Source organism: Bufo gargarizans, chromosome 5, assembly GCF_014858855.1.
Source record: "Bufo gargarizans isolate SCDJY-AF-19 chromosome 5, ASM1485885v1, whole genome shotgun sequence".
NCBI classification, from domain to species: Eukaryota; Metazoa; Chordata; class Amphibia; order Anura; family Bufonidae; genus Bufo; species Bufo gargarizans.
Window position 1 is genome coordinate 150,532,302 of NC_058084.1, and position 23,935 is coordinate 150,556,236.

At 45.8% G+C, this 23,935-nt stretch overlaps 1 protein-coding gene across 1 annotated transcript in view; it reads left to right on the forward strand.

The window, feature by feature from the left end:
* Window positions 1–21,251, forward strand: part of CIDEA (cell death inducing DFFA like effector a) — a 35,372-nt gene extending 14,121 nt beyond the window's left edge. The window contains exons 3-5 of the mRNA XM_044293944.1: window positions 6,780–6,926; window positions 11,859–12,040; window positions 18,199–21,251. Coding sequence (XP_044149879.1) covers window positions 6,780–6,926; window positions 11,859–12,040; window positions 18,199–18,328 — 459 coding nt within the window. The 3' untranslated portion in view covers window positions 18,329–21,251. The remainder of the gene's footprint in view (window positions 1–6,779; window positions 6,927–11,858; window positions 12,041–18,198) is intronic.
* Window positions 21,252–23,935: the final 2,684 nt, after the last annotated feature.

Genomic DNA, 23,935 nt, shown 5'->3' on the forward strand with positions numbered 1-23,935 from the left:
ATTTGAGAGTGTTTCCGTGGGGTCCCCATCCTGGTGTTGGTGTTCGCCACTCTACCTCATTACAGGGAGTTCCTGTTCTGGGCAAGCGGTTAGCTCGGCTATCGCCTCCTGTAGGTTGGTGAGTTCAGAGCAATTGTACAGCCGCCTTGCCCCTTTGCTTAGGTAGTGTACCTACAGAAGCCATTACTCCTGGCTGGCTCTATGGTGTTCCATACAGCACTATTTCTCCCTTCCGGGTGAGATATACAGGCCGCTTCAATTGCCGTTGCAATTGCACCTGTCTGTTCCCAGCCACTTTGCTCCTGTCATAGGTGGAGTATCTACACCATCTCCTGATGCTGTAGCCGATTACCCTGGCTGGCGCTATGGTGTTCCATGCGACACTATTTCTCCCTTCCTGGCGAGAGATACAGGCTGCCTTTAATTGCCGCTGCAATTGCGCCTGTCTGTTCCCAGCCAATTTGCTCCCTTCACAGGTAGAGTTCCTACGCCATCTCCGGTGCTGTAGCCGATACCCCTGGCGGGCTCTGTTGTGTTCCATGCGGCAACATTTCTCCCTACGGGCGGAATGTAGAGGCCACTTTCAATTGCCTTAGAATTGCCCCTGTCCGGTTCAGTTACCTGTCTGTTCCCTGCCGCCTTGATCCCTTAACAGGTGGAGTACCTGAGCCATCTCCGGATGCGGTAGCCGTTCCTCCTGTCCGGCTTTATGGTGTTCCATGTGGCATTTTCTTTCCTTACAGGACGAGATATTGAGGCCTCCTCCAATTGCCGTGGCCATTGCACCTACCTCATCATAGTGTGCACCAAACGGCCATCTTACTCCCTTCATGGGTAGAGTCCCTGAACCGTCTCCGATGCTGCAGCCGTTCAACCTGTCTGGCTTCTAGGGTGTACTATGCGGCTCTGTTTCTGTTGCCATTGCACCTACCTGATTGTGGTGTGCACCTGTCTTGTTCTTTGTGGTACCGTGCGGCCCTACTGGGTTCCATTCTTAACGCGGTTGCTGTTGCACCTCTCTCGGTCTAGGGTGCACCATGCGGCCACATTGCTTCGATCTTAAATGTAGTTCCTCTAACACAGCCATATTTCTACTTTACAGGTTGTGTACCTGTACCCTCCGAATGCTGTCTCATTCCCAGATGCTGTGGCTATGTTTCCACTCTCCTTAGTTGGCAACATGCAGCCACTTTACCCATATTTTAGGCGTGTGTTTGTAGTACCCCAAGCGCTGGGCCCTGTGGTGCGGTCTGTAGCTCAGACAGTTTCTGTATTACTGGGTGTTTTCTGCCCACGAGTTCTAATCTGTGCTGCGGTTATTGGTTCCATCCATTTGGTTCTTCCATACATCTGCCACTCCTTTACTGTCGCGCTCATTGGTCTCCTTGTACCTCTCAAGGCACTGTCTGCACCAGGCCCCCTTCGTTCAGCATGTGCATGGTTACCATGTCTGGCAGGTGTGGGCCAGCCCAACCCCCACCTTGTCGGTCTACTGCTACTTCTGGTAGCTCCAGTATATGACCGATCTGTCTGATCCGGCGGGTGGTCCTCATTCAACCACGCTCCCTACTCCGTGGCCAGGTGGTTGTTGGCCTTTGTGCTGTAGTTGCTCTTGCCTTCTCTTTACGGTACTACGGTATGCTGTGCTCCGCGTTACCCCATGTTATAGGGGAGTACTCGCGTTGTTTCCTAATTGCTGAGCGGCCCATTCCTGGTGAAGTACAAGGATCTCCACTGGATCTTCTACCTTGTTTGGACACGTAGCTGGTGGCATCGGCCGCGGTTGCGGTTTTCTGTCATCGCTGGATGTCCGCCACACGGAATCCTTCTGGGTCCACGGCTTTTATCATTGCTGGACGTCCTCCCTGACTGGTCAAGGACAGGACCTCTGAGCGCCACACACACCTGTCTGAATTTTCAGCTGATTGCTCTGGTATCGGACAGGGCCCCGTAGTTCCTTCTGGGTCCAGGTGTTTTCGGTATTCCCTTGTATTTTCTGCTTAGTTGTGCTACATGGCGAAGGGGCAGTCCTCTTGGACCTTGCCGTCGTCTGCACCTGTCTGGTACTTTCTCCCCCCTGGAAGTTTTCTGTATGCCGGTCGCAGCTGGTTTCTACATTTCTATGTAGGCTACCCCGGTTTTTTCATGGCGACTTCTGCATTCCTTATGCATATGGATGTCTGTCGTTTTGTGGTACATCCCGAGCTGCTGTTCTTGCCCTCTCTGGGACAATGTTTAAGGTTTGCTGGTCAATATTCTTGGTACGGCTAGTTGTCCATGGCCAATGCCCCTTCCCCTATGGTGGTTTCTTTTCGCCTTTCCTGGATATTCTGGCTTGCGTTGTCTTCTGGTGGTTCAGCTCCTGGTTCCTTGTGAGCCCGTACTGGGAGGTCCTCTTTGGATTTGTGTCTCTTTTTTTTTTCCATCCTCCCACGTCAAGTACCTGGTATTGAGTGGTTTAGTGCTGCGGTTTGCAGTTCCACCGTATGGTCTCCTTCGGGAGGGACCTCCTCCTGTTGTAGGACCTTTCCTCTTTAGGTTTTTTGGAGTGCTCTCCTTCTACTCCCATGTCTCTCAGTCCAGTGTGTCCTGCCGAGGTTGCCTGGCCTGTATCTGGCTTCTTTTTTCCATGATACTTCACATGCCCAGAGTTTCCTCTGGTCTTACGCTTCACGGTGATATCTTGTTTCGGAGGCTTGTGCCTCGTCTCCTGTTTTTGGGGACGCAGGAGCTATCGTTCTTTTCCCGGTTTCTTACCTACAACCCCCTCCTTCTCCAGGGTTGGCGGTTTCCTCTAGCAGCCTTGGGTTCACCTTTACATGGGGCGCTTAGCTTCTTTCCTGGCCTTGCGGTGAGGGGAGTCCCCTCCCTTCACATGTGAGCCTTGCTATGGCTTCCCCCACTCGTTTGGTTTTCAGTGCTTCCCTGTTTCTTTTCTCCCCTGGCCTTTCAGGGGATGGCCACAGGTTTTTTGGGTCTGAGACAATGTAGAGCGTTGGGTAGTTTCACCACGCGGTGCTGTCCTAATTTTTTCTCCAGCCCTTGGCTGCGCTCTGTTTCCTTTTGCCACCTTCTTGCATTTGGGATTTTCTTCCAGTCATTTGTCCTGGGGTGCTGGCAGTCTTCCCTGCTTCTTCTGAGGTTTCTTCCTTGTTATGGAACCTCTTGCCCATCTCGTGTTTTTTCCCGTTGGGTCACATGGTTCTCCTGCACCTGTATGCCCAACCGGTGGCGCGTCTCTTCTTTTCCCTCCCTCAGGGACTGCTTTGGGACGTCCCATGGTGCTGTGTCCCCCAATGCCATGCACGAGAAAATTGGATTTTTTGTACTCACCGTAAAATCCTTTTCTCGTAGTAGGCATTGGGGGGACACAGATCCCACCCTATGTTTTTTCTTCCGCTTCTCCGGGCTGGTCTCTTGATCCTTCCTGGTACGGGAGTTGTTGGTTCCTTGCTTTTCTTCTCTCTCCTACTGCTTTTGGTACAAACTGAATAGCCTCGTGCCTGTGGAGAGGGTATAGCCCACCTGGGAGGAGCCAACACTTTTTGTGTCTAGTGCCTCCTAGTGGTAGTTGGACATATACCCATGGTGCTGTGTCCCCCAATGCCTACTACGAGAAAAGGATTTTACGGTGAGTACAAAAAATCCAATTTTTCATCAGACCTTAGATCAGACCAACAATCTTCATTAGACCCACATTCCTTGTCAGACCTCGGATCAGACCCCACCAAAGTCAGACCTCACATTAATCCCCTCAGGATAGGTCATCAATATATTATTCCTGATAAACCACTTTTAGGCTCCATTCAGACATCCGTATGAATGGTAAGGATCTGTTCCGCAAATATGCGGAAGGGGTGCGACCCATTCATTTTCAATGGGGCCCGAAAAGATGCGGACAGCAGAAAGTGTGCTGTCCGCATCCGCACTTACGTTCAGCGGCGTGTATGTCCTATTTTTGTCCGCAATAGCGGTCAAGAATAGGCATTTTCTATTATAATGCTGGCCATGTGCGCATTGCCGGTGTCAGTGTATTGCGGATCCGCAAAACACTTACGGACGTATAAATGGACCCTAAAGGGAATCTGTCACCCTGATTATGGACTGCAGATAAGGAGTCCAGATCTCAATTTTTAAAATTTTCCTACTGCCCCTGGTTCTCTGCCGTCGGCGCTCAAAGCTGCACTGAAATACACAGTCCAGACTGCTGTGCTTACATAATGGAGAGGACTCCTGTGCGCATGCACAGCAGTCCTGACAATATGTTTCAGTGCAGCTCTGAGTGCTGACAGCGGGGTATGGGAGGCAGTAGGAAAAAAAAAGTTATCTGGACTCCTTATCTGCACTACTACTCATGTATTAATGTAGATAATGTTCTAAAATTGGGGTGCCAGTTTACCTTTAAACAGGAATCTGTCATCAGTTTTATAGTGGTCTAACTAAGGGCAACATAAACTAGTAACAGGTCTCCTTGCTGGGACACTTTCTTCAATTGACTATTTTTGGCTGTTTTGCCAAAATCTTGTGTGGAACCACTCCAGAAATGATGAGTCCTGGTATTCATGAGCTCCTAGCTCCCCACCCACCTGCTGCGGATTCGTATAGAAAGAACTGTCAGAGGCAGGGGGCGGGGACAGCGGTGAGCTCATGAATATGGGGACTCATTGGCATGTGCTGGAGCTTTCTGGATTTAACCGTAAATTACAGTATTATTTGCTCAACATATTACAAGTATTCAGGATAGAAGATATCATATGAAAAGCTTTCATTTACATTAAAAAAGGAAACAAGGCCGTGAAAGACGACCAACAAACAAACAATAATAAACACTGCACCACAGTTAAAATCAAGCAATAGAATTGAGGTATACATTTTTTATACTGGTAGATTTGGCAAAGATGGGTAATGTTTAGATATATAAGACGCCCAGTCACGCCACCTGACACTGACACTTGATAACCGGCAAAGTTGTTTTGCAATCAGTAGTTCCATGCCGTAATTATAGTGAACTTTAGCAATGATTTCTGGTATGGTTGGGATATCCCTACTCTTCCACCGTTTGGCTATCGCCACTCTTGTTACTGTTAGTATATGAAAAGCAATAGTGAGGTCCTTCAAATCTAAACATTCCAGCCCCAAGGAGAGCAATGCTATTTCCGGGGATGCGGGAAGTGTCTTCCCTATTACAGCACCTATAAGTGACAATATGTTGGACCAGAAACGGTTGACAGCAGGGCAGGTCCACCAGATGTGCAGTAAATTGCCAACTGCTGATAGACATCTCCAGCAAACGTTTGAGGTGGTTGGGTATATGATGGATAGGCGATAAGGAGTATAATACCACCTATAAAGGAGTTTCCTTGAGGCCTCTAGGTGGTCGACACATTTTGAGGTTTTAGAGCTCAGGGAGAAAACAAAGGCCCAATGTGCTGGTGCAAAAGTTTTATTTAAGTCTTTCTCCCATTTAGTCTGGAACGGGAATTTTGATATAGTAACTGAGAGCTGCAACCCCCTATAGGCCTCAGAAATACCTCCCTTCCGTATTCTGGGGTTCTGGAAATATGCAGTATACATAGAGGAATGAGTAGTGTGTGCAATGTCCTTGGATGCTAGGAGATGGCGTAGTTGGAGGTACTTGTAAAAATCAGACCACTGGATTTGATACCGCTCCCTTAATTCTGTGAATGATATAAGGGCCCCATTAGTTAAAATTCGGGACAAGCTTTCTGGATTTAAAACTGGTGACAGATTCCCTTTAATAACATGACCTCACAAGGGCACAAGCAGTGCCACTGGGAGCACCAGTGCCTTCTCAAACAGATGATTGGAGGGGGTCCCGAGTGTTGGACCCCCACCAATCATACACTGATGACCTATCCGGTCTTGGAAAACCCTTTTAACTATGCTCCATCAGCAGCAGAGGCTCCATCAGATTCTGTCATGTTTGATGAGAAGAATAGAGATGTAGGCAGTGATGTTCTTTACATTTAAACAGATACCACGATAAAACCTCAATGAACACCGTTACAGATCAGTAGCGTCTGGCGCTTGCAGTTGGCGTCCATCATATGACTGGTCCAGCAATGCATTGTGTTTTTTTTTTTTTTTGTGTGTGTTTTTTTTTTTGTATTTTTTTTTTTTTTTCTTCCCAAGAATGAAAACCACAATTCAAATGTGAACAAAGACTAAACAAACTAAAATGAAAAATGACTATTGAAACATGAAGGAATACATTTTATTTTCAATAATCTACATTTAGGAAAGGGCCATTTTAATATGCTCCAGTGTGTCTTCTTTTGGAGCTTTCTTTAGATTTGTCCTGAGGTTATCCACTTGTGTGAGCTGATCCGTATCTCTAGGGGTGTTCTTCTGCCTCTTGTTCTGCCTCAGATTAATGGCTCATGCCCATGACCGCGTGCAGTCCGCAATGCACGGGCACCGACCGTGGGGCAGCCGCATGCGGATCACAGACCCATTCACTTGAATGGTGTCCAGGGTCCGCTACCGAGGGTCTGCACTGCAAAATAGTGCATGCACTACTTTTTTGCAGTGTGCCTCCGTTCCGCATCTGCGTGATTGCGGACCCATTCAAGTGAAGTGCAATATGGTCACGGCCGTGTGCATGAGCCCTAAAAATGAGTCCTATTGCACAGATGGGAATAGAAGTGACGGCATCGCTGCTCATATCAAACATGCCTTTTATATTTGCGCAATGCTTGTGTCAATGGAAATAGTTTTATACGCTGGGTCTTTCATGTCCATGTCACTTGTTGTTACAGGCAGTGGAGACGTTGCTTATTGCCACTAGAGTCGTGACCCTGGTACTAGAAGAGGATGGCACAGTTGTCGACACGGAGGATTTCTTTCAGTCTTTGGAGGACAACACACAGTTTGTACTTCTTGAAGGACAGCAGAAGTGGGCACCAGTATGTTTCCTGATGGCACAGATTGTGTGCAATTTCTATGTACCACCACTAGGTGGCAGGCAAATATAACAAGCAGAGACGTGCAATGCTTGAGCGCTAAACATGAGCGAATTGATTAATCTCATCAGCAGGACTCCATCCCCCGTAGGTGTAGATGCACCCCCCTGCCGCTAGATTAACAGGACATTTAGCCTAACCTTGACAGCTTACTAACCTTGACTGCATCGGCGCCACTCTGAAGCCTATGCCCGTACTCTGCTATCCAGAGCAGTGGCACAGGCAGGAAGCTGTCAAGGTCAGGCTAAATGTCCAGCACCTTCAATCTAGTGGCAGGTGAGCGTTTCTTCACCTGCGGGACAGCCTCCCACTGGTGTAGAAGAAATCAATCAATTCACTTGTCTCTGGCTTGAGCATAGTTGATTCACATTTGTGAAAAAATTGTCAAACCCCTTCATGTGCTTGAACTACTCCAGTATACAGCTAGAATATGGATTAAAGTATACCTAACCTTTTTTAAGAAAAATTTTCAGCAAATTCCTTAGGTTTTACATTGACCCCATGATAGTGGCAAGCGCAGCACTAACTATGGTACCCCAGTTAAGGGCCCTTTACACAGGCCAAGAATTGGCTGAATAATTGCTAACAAGCATTCATAGGAGCGTTCATTAGCAATTATCTGGTGGTGTAAAGGTGTCGCCGATTACCGGATGAACGAGCAAAACACTTGTTCTTCAGGCAATCGTATCTTTCATGCAGTCACCTAAACTATAATTTGCTGGCAGCAGATCATGCCATCTAATCACACTCTGCTGCTGGCAAATAATGATTCTGCATGGGGACGAGCAATGGCATTTGTAATTGCTCCTCCCCATACTGTGGAGAAGATCACTGCATGTAAATTCTGCGGTCTCCTTCACTAACGAGCAGGCTCTTACTAGGAAGGAACGCCTCCTGCCCGACAGTCTCCTCCTAAATTGTCCCATCTAAAAGGACCTTTAGTCACAGTACCCTCAGTTAGCAGAACACTTTTCCTGCACTATGGCTTCTTCTCTGGACATACACTAAGAAGTATGTGGTGCCTAGGGAGTGGTGGATATGTCCAGAGAAGAAACCTGAGGATAAATGCCATAGTGCCTAGGGAGTGGTGGATATGTCCAGAGAAGAAACCTGAGGATAAATGCCATAGTGCATTTACTTCACAGCAATGAAGGAGGTGATGATGATGATGAGGAGGAGGATGTGGGGTGAGAGAGAAACGGCAGGGACACGGGTGAGAGATCTCTCATACTTGGAGATCACTCACCGGTCTACCTGGTAACAGCTCTTTCCCCCAGATCACCATTTTCTCCTTCATCCTTGCTCCTGTGCTTTGCTGCACATAAAGTGTTTGCTAAGTAAATTAACTATTCCCCCCCCACCCCCACCCTTGTTTTTCTCTGGATATACTGTAATATAGCAAAACACATAGGGGCATGACAGAAAAGGGCTTATTTCTTAGGACATGAATCTAGCTGGACAGTGAGCACTATAGGCAATAAGGACAGGAACTCTCAGCATGTATAGTGCTGGAAGACTTCAGAGCTGTGGATCTGTCCCTAGAACTTCAGTGATCTGTGAGGAAGTCATACTGCATGAGAGAGACTAGAAAGGATATGAGCGCTAAAACGCCTTTCTAAGAACAGGGGACTATATATACTAAAAATATATTCTTAAGCGTGTGGCCTAGCGAGCAATGTGAGCAGACGTGCAGAGAGGAGCTCCCGCCGCCATAGTTCTACAAACAGCCTGAAACTCCTATTACCTGACTGTAGTGGACTCTTAAGTTCTGTCCTGTGAGTACATAAGAGCTCTCTGGTACCTTTTGCTGGATGGAGAGACCTGGCCAATGGTCACAGTCGCCTGAAGTTAGGAGAGGGAAGCAGCGTGTCTGAATCCCAAGATGGCGCCGAGGCCATGGCGCACATAAATGAAACAGCAGTCCCTGCACCATATAATCTTATGAAATGTGAGGGATTCAATAATAGAGCTCATCTCACTAAAAAAATGAAATAGGGTCTTCATTAGACGCATATACATTGACTAGACAGAGAGTTTCCTCCTGGTATGAACCTAATAAAATGACAAACCTCCCGTTAGGATCAAGGATAGACTGTGTGACTGACACGGGGAAGGAATTCCTTAGTAGCGTTATTACACCCCTACTTTTTGAATTGAAGGTAGATGAAAAGAACCTAGAATACTGAGGGTGAAAGAATTTCGGGTGGGACCCTGGTGTGTAGTGAGACTCCTGAAGGCAGAGAACGTCTGGTTTGTGTTTCAAGTAAACAGCAAATGCTGCCTTCCGCTTTCTAGGGGAATTTAGACCCCGTACATTATGAGACAGAACTTTATACATGGTCCGTGAGATTTAAGGGGATCGGATGTATGCTAAAGGGAGCGACGTTCTCCGTTTCAGGTTCCTCCACACACCCCTCCACTGTTACTATCAAGATCTCATTGATGCTGTGAAATGGTTGATCCACAAAATAAAAACCAAACAGCAAAACAAATAACGTTGCAACTAGTGCATGAAAGGCATAACATAACATTGACTGACTCAGGTCAGATAACACTGACGGGTTGGATGAGGGGAAACCTCGCCCAAAAATGGCGCGAATCTCCATCTCCATCAACCCTCTCAAGTAAGGCAACATGAAAGTCCACTAGGCCGAATCCCTGGTGTAGGACCCTAGGATAGGGTGCAAAACAGGAATACAGCAGTTGAGGAAAGCCCATTGTGGTTAGGTTTCAACAGGGAAGCGAATAGGGCTGTTGAGAAAGTCAAGGCAAAAGAAAACATGGACAATAGTGTCCCTTAATAACAAAAGTACAGTAAGTTTGATTCCTCAGGAAATCAAGTCACCTTGACCTTTGCAGTTCAGGTTCTAGGCGAACGACACACGGTACCGGAGGATGGAGCCACTGTGGTCCAGACTCTAGCTGGTCTTTGAGGCTTGGGGGCTGGTTCTGGCCCATCTCTTTGGTCATGCGGTATGCCTGCCCGTTGCAAGGTCTCCAGGCCTTCTCATAACGAACAGACTACATGGGTCCGAGAGTTGAGCTAAAAGGAAAGCGCAAAGGGGAAGCCCCATCTGTACTTGAGTTGTGCCCTCCGTAGTGCCTGGGTAACAGGCCGCATCTCGCGGCGGAGAGTTGATGGCGCCAAGTCCGCATAAAGATGTACAGACGATGGAAGACCCGGTAACTCAGAGATGTTTCTGGCTGCCGCCAGGATCAGGTCCCTGGCTTCAGGGTGGTGAAATTTCAGGATAACATCCCTAGGTAAATCATTTGAGCGCGGCTTGCCCAAGGCCCTGTGGACTCTGTCCATTTTCAGGCGGCTTTTATCCTCCTGTGGGAGGAGGGCGGAAAATAGCGCTGTCATGGTGGAAGGTAAGTCCAAGTATAATTCAGGCAGACCTCTCACCCGGAGGTTTCCTCTGCGGGATCTATTCTCAAGGTCCTCTATCTTGGACTCGAGTGCTTCTAATTGCGCAGCGTGCGCATCAATGTCCGCTCTGTCTGCCCCCAGAGCGTCTGCTATATCGTCGGTCCGGGACTCTAAGTCCGAGACCCGTTGCCCCAGATCCCGAATCTGGCGTGTGAACTCTGCCACCGCTTGCGAAAGCTCCGTGCAGAACAGCGTGGCTATATTAGTAAAGAGCTCCGTCTGACCTGGTTGCTGGTCTCGAGGCTCCAGAATGGAGCCGCTGGCAGTGGAGGAGGCGGGGCTAGATGGACCCGTAGAGGGGTCCGCCATTGCTGTTCGCCCAGCACTTCTGAAAAGTTCCGGCAAAGTCTGTGAAGGAGTCGGTGTGTTCGCCGTCCTTGTCTTCCCTCTGTTACGGGACATCCTCAGACAACTTGTCACTAAATGTGGAGGCCTGTGGAGCTGGTATGACGGCGCTTATGTAGGGATTTCAGCGGCACGGAGCTCAGAGAAGCATGTCTTCTTCCTCCCCCGGTTTCCTCATTTTTAATGGAAGCTCAGTCGGAGATGGTGTCTAACCTGTATTTTGGGGTAATTTGGCCCTTTTGAAAATGCATATTTCTCTCTCTATCTGCTGGGTAGGAGTGGGCAAGATTTCCAGGTGTGATGCTAGTGTTCTCTCCTCCCTCTCACAGCATGCAGTCTCGCTGACATACAAAGAGAAACGGCATCTCCATCTCCCTCCTTTTAGTTACTATTTTATACTAGGCAGGCAAAGTGGAAAATGCCACTAATATAACATATTATAGCCTTTCAGTTTCTTGTGTTTTGATTTCGGCAAACTGAGCTAGAATGATGGATATGCTTTAAAGGGGTTGTCCAGGATTAGGGTATTGATAGGCCAACAATATCTGATTGGCAGGGGTCTGACACCCTACACCCATGCCAAATAGCTGCTTCCTTGTAGCATTGGTGCCATAGTGCAGTGGTTGTAACTTGTAGCTCACATTCACTTCGCACTGTATTGCTGCAGTTACTGTCTAAATCCACTACACAATGGACTGAGATGTGTAGCTCAGGCAGCGGAGCTATAAGGAAACGGCTGATCGGCAGGGGTGCGGAGTGTAAGACCCCTGACCATCAGATATCGATGGCTTATCCTTAGGACAGGGCATTGGTGTCAACATTCTGGACAACCTCTCTAAACTTATTTATGGTTATTATAATAGATATGTTATTAGTTGTACTTTAATGCCTGGCAAAGTATAGCAAGCTACCCCATGAGTATTAAACATTCTACCCTTTGTTAGTTTTACTGTGGGCACCCTTTTGCTGCCCTTGTTCTGCTTCTCTACATTTTGGTCCATCTAATCATTATCTGACTTGGACAACCTTGCCTGTTCCTATAAAATCTCTGTACGTTCAACTGACATGGTATCAACTGTGTACTTTTATGTTCCTAGAAAAGAAATGTCACGCCATCCACCACACAAGTGAACAAGAAGGGAATAGCCAACATTACATTGGATTTGTACAAGCTGAACCCCAAGGATTTTATTGGCTGCCTAAACATAAAGGCAACCTTTTACGAAATGTACTCCGTGTCTTGTGATATTAAGTGTTTGGGGGCAAAGAAGGTTTTGCGGTGAGTATGTGCTTTTATATTGGTGACATTTTCTGATACCAATAAGCCAGAGGGGTCAAGCACCCTAGTATTATATCAGTGTAATATTGCTGGAGGCCATTTGGTATAGTCTTAATAGGTATTATCATCTGGAGAAGTGGTTGGAAACTGGACATGCCTGACTATTTTCGGAAGTTCAATAGAAATGAATGGAGAGTGCACCGTGCCAGTGCAGCCACCGCTCCATTCACTTCTATAAAACTGCAGCAAGTGGCCAAACCAGCAGTACCCGGCTATTTCTGGCAGTCCCATAGAAATTAATGGAGGGTGGCCGTGCCTGCGCGGTTCGCATATTATTTTTTCACTTTAAGGGGCTCTGTTCTAGAAATAGGTGCGAATCCCAGAGGAGGGACCTATCCTAGCTATATGCCACCAATGTCTCAGGGGAGACAACCCCTTTAAGGGCCCCCAACACTATCATGTAACCAGTGCAAAACATTAGACTTTCATATATTTTAGATTCATTACACACCAACTGAAGTAGTTCAAGCCTTTTATTGTTTTAATATTGATGATTTTGGCATACAGCTCATGAAAACCCAAATTTCCTATCTAAAAAAATTAGCATATTTCATCCGACCAATAAAAGAAAAGTGTTTTTAATACAAAAAAGTCGACCTTGAAATAATTATGTTCAGTTATGCACTCAATACTTTGTCGGGAATCCTTTTGCAGAAATGACTGCTTCAATGCGGCGTGGCATGGAGGCAATCAGCCTGTGGCACTGCTGAGGTGTTATGGAGGCCCAGGATGCTTCGATAGCGGCCTTAAGCTCATCCAGAGTGTTGGGTCTTGCGTCTCTCAACTTTCTCTTCCCAATATCCCGCAGATTCTCTATGGGGTTCAGGTCAGGAGAGTTGGCAGGCCAATTGAGCACAGTAATACCATGGTCAGTAAACCATTTACCAGTGGTTTTGGCACTGTGAGCAGGTGCCAGGTCGTGCTGAAAAATGAAATCTTCATCTCCATAAAGCTTTTCAGCAGATGGAAGCATGAAGTGCTCCAAAATCTCCAGATAGCTAGCTGCATTGACCCTGCTCTTGATAAAACACAGTGGACCAACACCAGCAGCTGACATGGCACCCCAGACCATCACTGACTATGGGTACTTGACACTGGACCTCAGGCATTTTGGAATTTCCCTCTCCCCAGTCTTCCTCCAGACTCTGGCACCTTGATTTCCGAATGACATGCAAAATTTGCTTTCATCCGAAAAAAGTACTTTGGACCACTGAGCAACAGTCCAGTGCTGCTTCTCTGTAGCCCAGGTCAGGCGCTTCTGCCGCTGTTTCTGGTTCAAAAGTGGCTTGACCTGGGGAATGCGGCACCTGTTGCCCATTTCCTGCACACGCCTGTACACGGTGGCTCAGGATGTTTCTACTCCAGACTCAGTCCACTGCTTTCGCAGGACCCCCAAGGTCTGGAATCGGTCCTTCTCCACAATCTTCCTCAGGGTCCGGTCACCTCTAATCGTTGTGCAGTGTTTTCTGCCACATTTTTTCCTTCCCACAGACTTCCCACTGAGGTGCCTTTATACAGCACTCTGGGAACAGCCTATTCGTTCAGAAGTTTCTTTCTGTGTCTTACCCTCTTGCTTGAGGGTGTCAATGATGGCCTTCTGGACAGCAGTCAGGTCGGCAGTCTTACCCATGATTGCGGTTTTGAGTAATGAACCAGGCTGGGAGTTTTTAAAAGCCTCAGGAATCTTTTGCAGGTGTTTAGAGTTAATTAGTTGATTCAGATGATTAGGTTAATAGCTCGTTTAGAGAACCTTTTCATGATATGCTAATTATTTTAGATAGGAATTTTGGGTTTTCATGAGCTGTATGCCAAAATCATCAATATTAAAACAATAAAAGGCTTGAACTACTTCAGTTGTGTGTAATGAATCTAAAATATATGAAAGTCTAATGTTTATCAGTACATTACAGAAAATAATGAACTTTATCACAATATGCTAATTTTTTGAGAAGGACCTGTAGATACCCATGGAAAATTACCTGAAATAGATGTCGGCAGCAAATTTCTTAGATCATTGGCCGCTTCTGATTATTTTTTTTAGGAAAGATATCCTAAACCGTACCTCTTGACTAGTCCATCCCCACAAATGTATAGAAAGAATTTGAAGTTAATTTATATATTACACAGCCAATGTGGGGTTATTTATTGACCAAGACATTTCTCAGTAGCCAGGCTGCTATACATCTACAAATGTGGGCTCTCTGATGTCCACGTGTCTCCATTCAAGTGGACCTGCCATGTCCTCCATAAAGTAAAACTGGCAGCATACCTTTGATTGTGGTCCCCTGATTGCAGATCCCCTGCTCTACATTTAGCACACAATATTCAAATTGATAACTGGGCAGGCTCCCATGCTGGTGTATTTACACCACCCAGTTGTCGGGGCAATTATCGGAAACTAACGTTACTACAAAAGCACTTTCCCAATAATCTACCACCGATCATCCGATGAAAGAGCACAATGCTGAATTTATTGTTTATGTAGCACATTGAATCATTGTTTGTGGGCATCAACAATGTTTTCAGCTAATGAACTAGCATTTTACTCATTCTTCGGGTCATCTGCAGCACCTTTACACGGGCCAGTTATCAGGAAAAAACATACATACTAACGTTCATTCCCAATAATTGCAATAATAATCTGCTATCCGGAGAAAACAATCAGTAGAGCTGTGCGGCGCTGTTCCCCTGTTTACCGGCCTGGTCCCGGACGCGGTGTTCAGGGGCGCTGTGTTCAACAGTGATCTGCTGCTGCCAGTGTTTCCTTTCAGCCCTGGCCACAGCATGCTTGCTGCTGGTTTCCTGCAGCATTTTCTTAAGGGCCAGTGAGCGTCACTTCCTCTGTTTTTATAGGTTGGATCATGTGGTCTCGCCAACCAATCCTACCCCTTCTGCACATATATATAAGTAGCTCAGCCCCCTTCCTAGGTCCCTCAGTGTCAAGGTCCTTGTGTCCTGCTAAGGTTCCTGATATCCGCTTGTGGTCCTGACTCGTACTTGTGTTCCTGGACTCTGCTACCTGTTTGATCCCTGCCTGCTTGCCTTGACTCTCCTGTTGTCGCCGGATTGCCTGACCTGTACCTGTGCCGCCTGCCCTGATATATTGCCTGTCTGACTTCACCTCTGCCTCATCCTTCGGTCCTGCACTGTTGCTCCAGGTAACGACTCGGCCTGCTGACAACAGGTACCATTCTCAGATACCTCCTGGTCTGCCTGGACCAGCTGCCTTGTGTGCCTTTCCTCCTCAAGAGGTAGTGACCTGGTGTTCCCCTCAGCAAAGTCTATCCCCACCATCAGGGGTACTGTGAAGATCGAGGGGTTCACTTAAACAACGCCCTTGGAGGTAGGACACGTGGCACAGTGGGTTCACACCCGCTGGTTCGTGACAAGAGTTATGCTCAGTGGATGACATGACAGGTCTTCTTTAAATATAGCAGTTATCTTCCAAAGTTGCAGAATGATAAATCTAATCTTAATTAGTGCATTCTAGTACAAACAAGACCTTCATTCCCCTGCCTATATTTCTCTCTCCCAACTCCAAGCAGCATACGCAAGTCCAGTTTGGGTGGAGCAGGTCTTCAAGCCAAATTTATATTTAATTTCTCTTATCACTTCCGTTCTGCTTTAGGTTTAAGGATGGGTCTGTTAGTTTAGTATCTTCATTAAAGTATACAAGCACATGTTTATTCTACAATCTTTCTTATTACAATATACTGTAACAAGGGACATTAGGTCAATGTCTTCTCACTCGTTGTGGGAATGAACTATGTATAACAGGGTAAGGAATGTTTGTTTTCCCGAGATGACTTATTGTGTCAGCCGACATGTTCATTTTCTTTTGCAGCTAACTTTTTACACTAGAGACGCCAGAGAACAGTAAGATCATGTCTTGATTTATACTGAAGACCAGCTGTTCTGTAAAAACGCAGCTGTTGTATGTCCAGTTGTGTCCTGGAGGAGCCTGGCCACACCTGCCACCATATCCTGATTTCATCCTCATTGTCAGGCTCACTCACAACTGAAATAAGAGATCTTAAAGCAGAGCACAAATGTTCCTGTCAAGTTCCCCCATGTCTGTGGTACACTAGATACTCTAATGTTTTAGCTAGGAGGACACGAGAAGTCCATAGAAACATTGATCACAGACTTGAACATCTTCTCTTGGAATCTGAATACCTGTTCTACGCTAGCCAGAGTTATGGAACCTAAAAAGTATTTACCATACGACTTTGATTTAAGTGGCCTGTTTGACATTGTGATCATATAGGGTTTATCTTCCTGATAGGCACTTATTTTATTTTATGTTCAACCAAACCAGAAGGTTTTTCTTCTGTGCGGAAGTGAGAATGATTTTCTCATTTTCCAGCATTGTTTTAAGAGGAAGTGGCCATAAAATCTGAACAAAGGTCTCAGGCTTGTACTGCTGAGCCTGTTACCACACAGCATATTCATGTACTGTAGCTTATCGTGTAGTTCCACGCAAGACATTTATCAGTATTCACAGTCGTAGCTCAACATTGTCTCCTGTTCCTGGTGGTAAACCCTAAACAAAAGTCATCAGGGGCAGGCAATTAAAGGGATTCTGTCACCTCCCCTAAGGCAAAAAACGATTTAAAACCAGCCATGCAGCACAGCTTACCTGGATTAGGCTGTGCTGTTCAATCTTGAAATCCGTCCAGCAGTTAGTTCAAAAAACGAGTTTGATCAATGAGGAAATGCGTCCTGAAGGTGCCCAGAGGGGCGTTTTTTTCTTCTGAGAGAGCCCAGTCCCGCCCCTTTTTCAGTGCCCAGCCCGCCTTCCTTTTACTTCCTAACCGCCGCCCCCAGCCTGCCACAGCCTCTCCTGCCTCTCCTCCCCCTCCCTCTTGCCGAACGAAGTCTCGCACAGGCGCAGTACCCACTGAGGGCTGCGCCTGTGCGATCATCAGGAGACTGAGGGCGGCAGCTTCATCTTCGTCACTGGGCATGCGCCGAGCCCAGTGACGTCCGATGCTCGCTCTTCCCTGCTGACTGAGGGAAGAGCGAGCATCGGACGTCACTGGGCTCGGCGCATGCCCAGTGACGAAGATGAAGCTGCCGCCCTCAGTCTCCGGATGATCGCACAGGCGCAGCCCTCAGTGGGTACTGCGCCTGTGCGAGACTTCGTTCGGCAAGAGGGAGGGGGAGGAGAGGAAGGGGAGGCTGTGGCAGGCTGGGGGCGGCGGTTAGGAAGTAAAAGGAAGGCGGGCTGGGCACTGAAAAAGGGGCGGGACTGGGCTCTCTCAGAAGAAAAAAACGCCCCTCTGGGCACCTTCAGGACGCATTTCCTCATTGATCAAACTCGTTTTTTGAACTAACTGCTGGACGGATTTCAAGATTGAACAGCACAGCCTAATCCAGGTAAGCTGTGCTGCATGGCTGGTTTTAAATCGTTTTTTGCCTTAGGGGAGGTGACAGAATCCCTTTAATTATTTCCCTTACGTCTTCCTTGAAATATGCCTGGTAGATAAAATGAAGTCCTCAAAGACACATTAAATAGTTAAACGTTACTGTTAAAGTCTATGGCAAATTTATTTAAAGTTTGTATTTGGTGCCCACTCCCCGCCAACCCCCAATGCAGCATGCTTTGGCTATGGCAGTTCAGACAGTCTTCCCCATAGGACTTAAAGGGGTTAAACCAGCCAACCCCGTGGGATCTCCATGAAAAAAATGAAATATATATAAAATACACACCATCCTCAGTTTTTCACAGCTGTGCTTTGTTTACTTGGCTGGATCGGTGTCGACAACATGTGAACGCTGCAGGCAATCACTGGCAACGTCTGGTACACAGCTGCACATCACATGACTTCACCGCTGCAGCCAGGTAATTAGAGCCTAGCCAGGAGAATTGGAGTGGTTGTGCAGGATCTGTGAGGTAAGTACTTACCTGTTGTTGTTTCAGTCGGATTCCAGAGGTTTCTTCTCGAAACCGGATAACCCCTTTAAATAACGACGTAAATATAAGATTACCCATAGGTATGTACTGGTACAGATAATCATGATTGTAATGTCAGATGTCATACATTCATTGTTTACCCCAACTATGATGGTAACATAAGTCTGCTTATGGATTTTAGGAGCTTTCTGCGGATCCTGTCTCACCTTGCTCAGGTAGCTGGGCATTTTCTCCTATACGGCGGCTCATATATCCTTCAGTGGACAGAAGAAAGTGATGAAAGAACATACAGAAGGGCACGGAACTCTTAAAATGCCAGTGGAATGTCCTTCACCACCCGTTATAACGTACATGTATACACCTGATGGTGGCCATATGCATTTCCAGATGACCACACAGCCGATAGTCATGAACTTTTTCACGTGCACTTTTTGTACAATACATACGTTGTATAAAGCATCTCCTCATATTTGCATTTCTGTCTCATTAGTCCAGGAGATAATTAGGAATCCTCATGTCTGTTAATTCCAATACTAATGACCACATTTTTTTTTTTACATGCATTGTGTCGTATGTACACTAGAGCATTACTTTGCTGCCTGCAGTTATCCTAGGTCACACTCAACGAGAAGCTGAGATACGGGCAGTTGTCCTACAGATGTCATGATAGCGTACAGCTGTGGTGAGCAATCAAAAAGCCTGTGGGACTAAAAAAAAAAAAGACTTTTTTTTTTTTTTTTTTTCCAAGCAAAGAAAATCGCCAGTTCTGTCATGTAAACACCCTATTGAACAGCCCCTCTTGTCTCCGTTTCCTGGACTTGGCATGGCATATAAGAACTTCATGCACACGACCGTATCTGTTTTGCAGATCTGTTCACAAAACACAGATGCGGTCCTATTGACTTCAATTGGTCTGTGGTCCGCATTTTGCTGGCAGTCTTTTGCAAAACAGACATATGGGTGCAGGGAGCACACAGATGATGTGTAATTCCCGCTTCCGTATGTCCATTCTGAAGAAGGATAGAACATGTCCTATACTTGGCAGCAAACCTTCACAGTTTTACATCACTCTAATATGACCACATTTTTGTACCCGACTTAAAGGGGTTGTCCAAGTTATTTTTATTGATGACCTATCCTCAGGATAGGTCATCAATATCAGATAGGTGGGGGTCCGACACCTGGCACCCCCGTTGATGGTGCCAGTGCTGCCTTCTCTTCATTGTTTACCTGTTTGCAGTCACAACAGCAGTGGTGAGCAGGTATAATTACACCTAACCCAATCCCATTCATATCCTGAGGATAGGTTATCAATGAAAATAACTTGGACAACCCCTTTAAGGAACCTCTCAATGGTTCTTCTAAAGTGAACTTGGATCACCAAAGAGCCTGTAGTGTTCTAAGGCTACTTTCACACTAGCGGCACGGACCTTCAGCAGGCTGTTCCGTCGGGTGAGCAGCCTGTCGGAACGCGTGCCCCTGGACTGCCGCTCCGTCCCCATTGACTATAATGGGGGCGGAGGCACGGCAGCATACGGCGAGAGGCTGAGGGAATAAAACTACGACATGTCCGACATTTATCTCGGCAGCCTCTCACCGTGAGCTGCCGTGCCTTGCCGGAACTCTGCACCGCCCCTATTATAGTCAATGGGGACTGAAGCGGCAGTCTGGGGGCACACGTTCACTAGTGGCAGGACGGATCAGACAGGCTGTTCACCCGAAGTAACAGCCTGCCGGACTCCCCTGCCGCTAGTGTGAAAGTAGTCTAAGTCTGGTTCAGTAGAATCTGGGTGTTGCAGTTAGATTAAAGCCATGTAAAACCAGCCGTAACCGCAGTCAACAGCAGTTATTGATTTTGAGTAGGAAACTTCTATTGCTGACTTTGGTTTTGTGTAGATCCTTTTATTAATAAGTCTGTGAATCTTTGTGGGTGCTGCTAGTTTGAGAATTTCCATTGTTCTAATCCCTTGACATCATGTAAAGGTTATTTATTGAAAAAGGCTTTATGATATAGTTTTTTCTATTAGATTATTTTGTTTTTCAAGTTGATGCTGCTGAAATGTAAGTGAAGTCTTGTGTATCTGATCAAATATGAATCAAGCAAAAGTGAATATTGTATGTGTTAAGTAATTTCCTACAAACATTTGATTTGCTTGTTTCATAGAACTGTATTTCACTAGATTCAGAATAGTTTTAGACGTAAAGGAACTCATTTTCTTTCCAGTGTGCTGTTTCTTGTGAAGATCCCTACTTTATTTAACTTAAGTGAGGGTTGTGGCCTTCACAATCTCTTCATGTGGCTTCTGCATCATTGGGCAGTGGTGCATTTTTTACATTCCCTTTTTTTTTACTTTGAATTCTGAATTTCACAGCCATTTAGTTTCATACAGTTTGTTCCATCCAAGAAACTGCCAACAGTATGGCCTTTGACAGCCCACCGCTTTTGGAATGTCCCCTCCATACAGGGGCCAATTTTTAAAACTGACTAATGTGTCATCCATATTGAAATAATGAATAGTGAGAATTGGAGCATTCTAGATGTTTTCCATCTTTGTCTTATTTGGTATAGTTGGTGTAGAATGGCTTTTACATTATTGATATCTCCTTAAAGCGGTTGACCCTTTTCCAGCTACTGTTGACCAATGTGTTTTGTAAGATGACTATATGGCACTTAATAATAGTCTTTTCAGAAGGTATTCTCCCTTGTTGGCCAAATCGTTTGTGCTGTCCATAAAATGGCTGGTGATGGAGGGTCACGTGACCAGGAAAATCCTCCATTCAAATACACTGCACCCTCACTAAACTCTCAATATTGCAAGTGTAGATGGAAGATGTGGGAAAGACTTAGTGATGTGTCTGGAGTTATTTTTGCTGACCCTCCATCAGTATCCTTCTATTATGTACAGGACCTCTATGTGTACAGCACAGAAGATTTGTCCAACAAGGGGACATGACTTATGAAATACAGCAAGTAGCACAGAAATTCAATAACTGCTATACTAATAAGTGTCATATAGTCATCTTACTGACACATTGGTCAAAAGTAGCCTGAAAGTGGCGAACTGCTTTAAGCTTGCAGCAGCCTTTGTAATGGCTAAAGATGTAAATGGCTTGAGTCGGTGAGGGTTAAATGGAAACCGAATGACTTCGAATGGAAGTATCTGGTACACAATACATTTATGTTGTAGTCATTTTTAAATATTTTTGTTTTAATAAAATTATTTTATTGTTCTAGTGATTTGCACAAGTCTACTTTGTATCCCTTCTGTCCACTGAATATTTTCTTTCTAAATGATATCTATTGATGTTTCCAGATTGTTATTGCATATTCCTAGGTTAGGCAATGGTCTGACCACTTGATAGGTCTCATAGCTGTCTAGTAGTTGAAGCAGGAAAATTCGTTATGGTCACAAATGTGGGTATCCAATCTAAAATCCTACCTTTTAGCCTTGTAGACTAGCACGCAGGTCACTGACTAGAAAGGGAAACGGGTGGATTGCTTAAATGGAACCTAACACCAGTTTTATGGTGTCCTAACTAAGGGCAACATAAATAAGTGACTGATTCTCTTAGCAAAATGCTGGGTCACTTTCTTTAATTGACCCAGTCAATCTGCCAACATCTCCAGCTTGTAATGATGAGTCATGAATATTCATGAGCTCCTGACTCTCCCTGCCTACCGGCTGCAGATTGACAGGTTTTTTTCCATATGAATCAGCAGCAGGTGGGCAGGGGAGTGGCTATATCTCTGAATTAAATAAACGCTGGACTCAATGACATCACGCTGAACTGAAATCAGCTCATTAGCATGTGGCATCTTTGTGTGTATATTATGAGGTAACCATCTGTCACACCAGTAAGTGAATACATCTAAGGTACTTTTAAGTAGTTAACCACCTCCCGTCCGCCCATAGACTATAAACGTCCTGGAGGTGGTTCTCTATTTCTGAATTGATGTTCCAGAACATCCGTTCAGAAACTGCAGCTGCACGCTAATCGTGCAGCTGCTGATCGGGTTGCCCGCTGTCAGTGACAGCAGGGCAACCCAGAGAGAAGGCAGGGACAGTGCCCAGGTGTCCCTGCCTTCTGGATCGCTGCATACACAGCGCTATGCGCTTCCTGTTCCGGCACGGCGGTCATGTGATCGCTGGTACCGGAGAGTGCAGGAGCTGTGTGAGGTCTTTCACAGACCTCTCTGGGGGGGTGCATTTCTCCTGTAACTGGGGCTACTATGTCAGCCCCAGTTACAGGAGAAATCAACAGTGAAAAAGAAAAAGTGAAGGAAATGTCCCCCAGAGGACTTGTATGACCTTATGGGGGACGAAAAGTGTAAAATAAAAAAATTAAGTGTTAAAGTTTATTAGTGACCTATTGTCAGGATAGGTAATCAATATGTGATTGTCAGGGGCCTCGCCGATCAGCTGTTTGAAGAGGAGGCAGCGCTCTATGTGAGCGCTGCTTCCTGGTCATTACGCTACATCAGGGGGTGCACAACCTGCGGCCCAGGATACCATTCTCTGCAGCCCCAAACCATCTGGTAACAAACATGTATGTCTATGTCTTCTGGCTGCTCACATGCATTTTTCACGTATTCTCCCATTAGATGGGAGTCCTGGAGATATAACTAGACATTTATGATATATACTGTATGTACAATACATCATAAATACAGTATTTCACTTAATACCCCTTTAACTTTTATTTTCGGCCCTTGGGATTCCTTCAGTCTGACAATGTGGCCCCCACCCAGAAAACGTTGTGCACCCCTGCCCTACATGTTGTCTCCTGTGGAGTGTTCACATGGAGCACCACCTCCTCTTTAAACAGCTGATCAGCAGGGATACCGGGTGTCAGACTCCCAGTGATCAAATATTCATAACCTATCCTGATGGTAGATCATCAATAAATGTCAGGATAACCCCTTTAAGCAGTCCACCTGTTCCCTTCATGTGGTTTTCTTACTCCATCAGTTGAATGGCCTTTGCCCCTGCAGAAGAACTATCGCACTGACCTCTGTTACCACCTCCTAAGCTTCCATTGGTGTTATGCCCACTTTGCACTACACAAACTAATGTGCTTAATGTAATCCTTTTAGGGACCATGGACTTCACCCTATGAGCGCCTTTTGTGCAATGTATAGTCTTCGAAGTGTGACCCATCATGTATGGTTATGAGAGGGGGAATGTATTCATTTTATATACAGTTGAAACCAGAAGTTTACATACACTATATAAAAATACACTTATGCATGTTTTTCTCAATATCTGACATGAAATCAGAATAAACCTCTCCTGTTCTTGGTCAATTAGGATTACCATAATTATTATTTCTCAAATGCCAGAATAATGAGAAAGAGAATGCTTTTTTGTGTTTTTTTAAAGGCATTTTTTTATTATTTTCTGCAAAGTCAAAAGTTTACATAAATTTCATTAATATTTGGGACCATTGCCCTTAAACTGTATGACTTGGGTCAAATGTTTTGGATATCCTTCCACAAGCTTCTCACAATAGTTGGTCGGAATTTGGGCCCATTTCTCCTGACAAAACTGGTGTAACTGAGCCATGTTTGTTGGTTGCCTTGCTCGCACCTGTATTTTCAGCTTTGTCCATCAATTTTCAATAGGATTCAGATTTCCGCCCAAGCTTTAACTTCCTGGCTGATGTCTTGAGATGTTGCTTCAGTATTTCCACATGATCTTCTTTCCTCATGATGCCATCTTTTTGTGAAGTGCACCAGTCCCTCCTGCAGCAAAACAACCCCACAACATGATGCTGCTACCCCCGCGTTTCACAGTTGGGATGGTGTTCTTAGGCTTCCAAGCGTCTCCCTTTTTCCTCCAAATGATGGTCATTATGGCCAAAAATTTCAATTGTTGGTTCGTCAGACCACAGGACATGTCTCCAAAATGTAGGTCTTT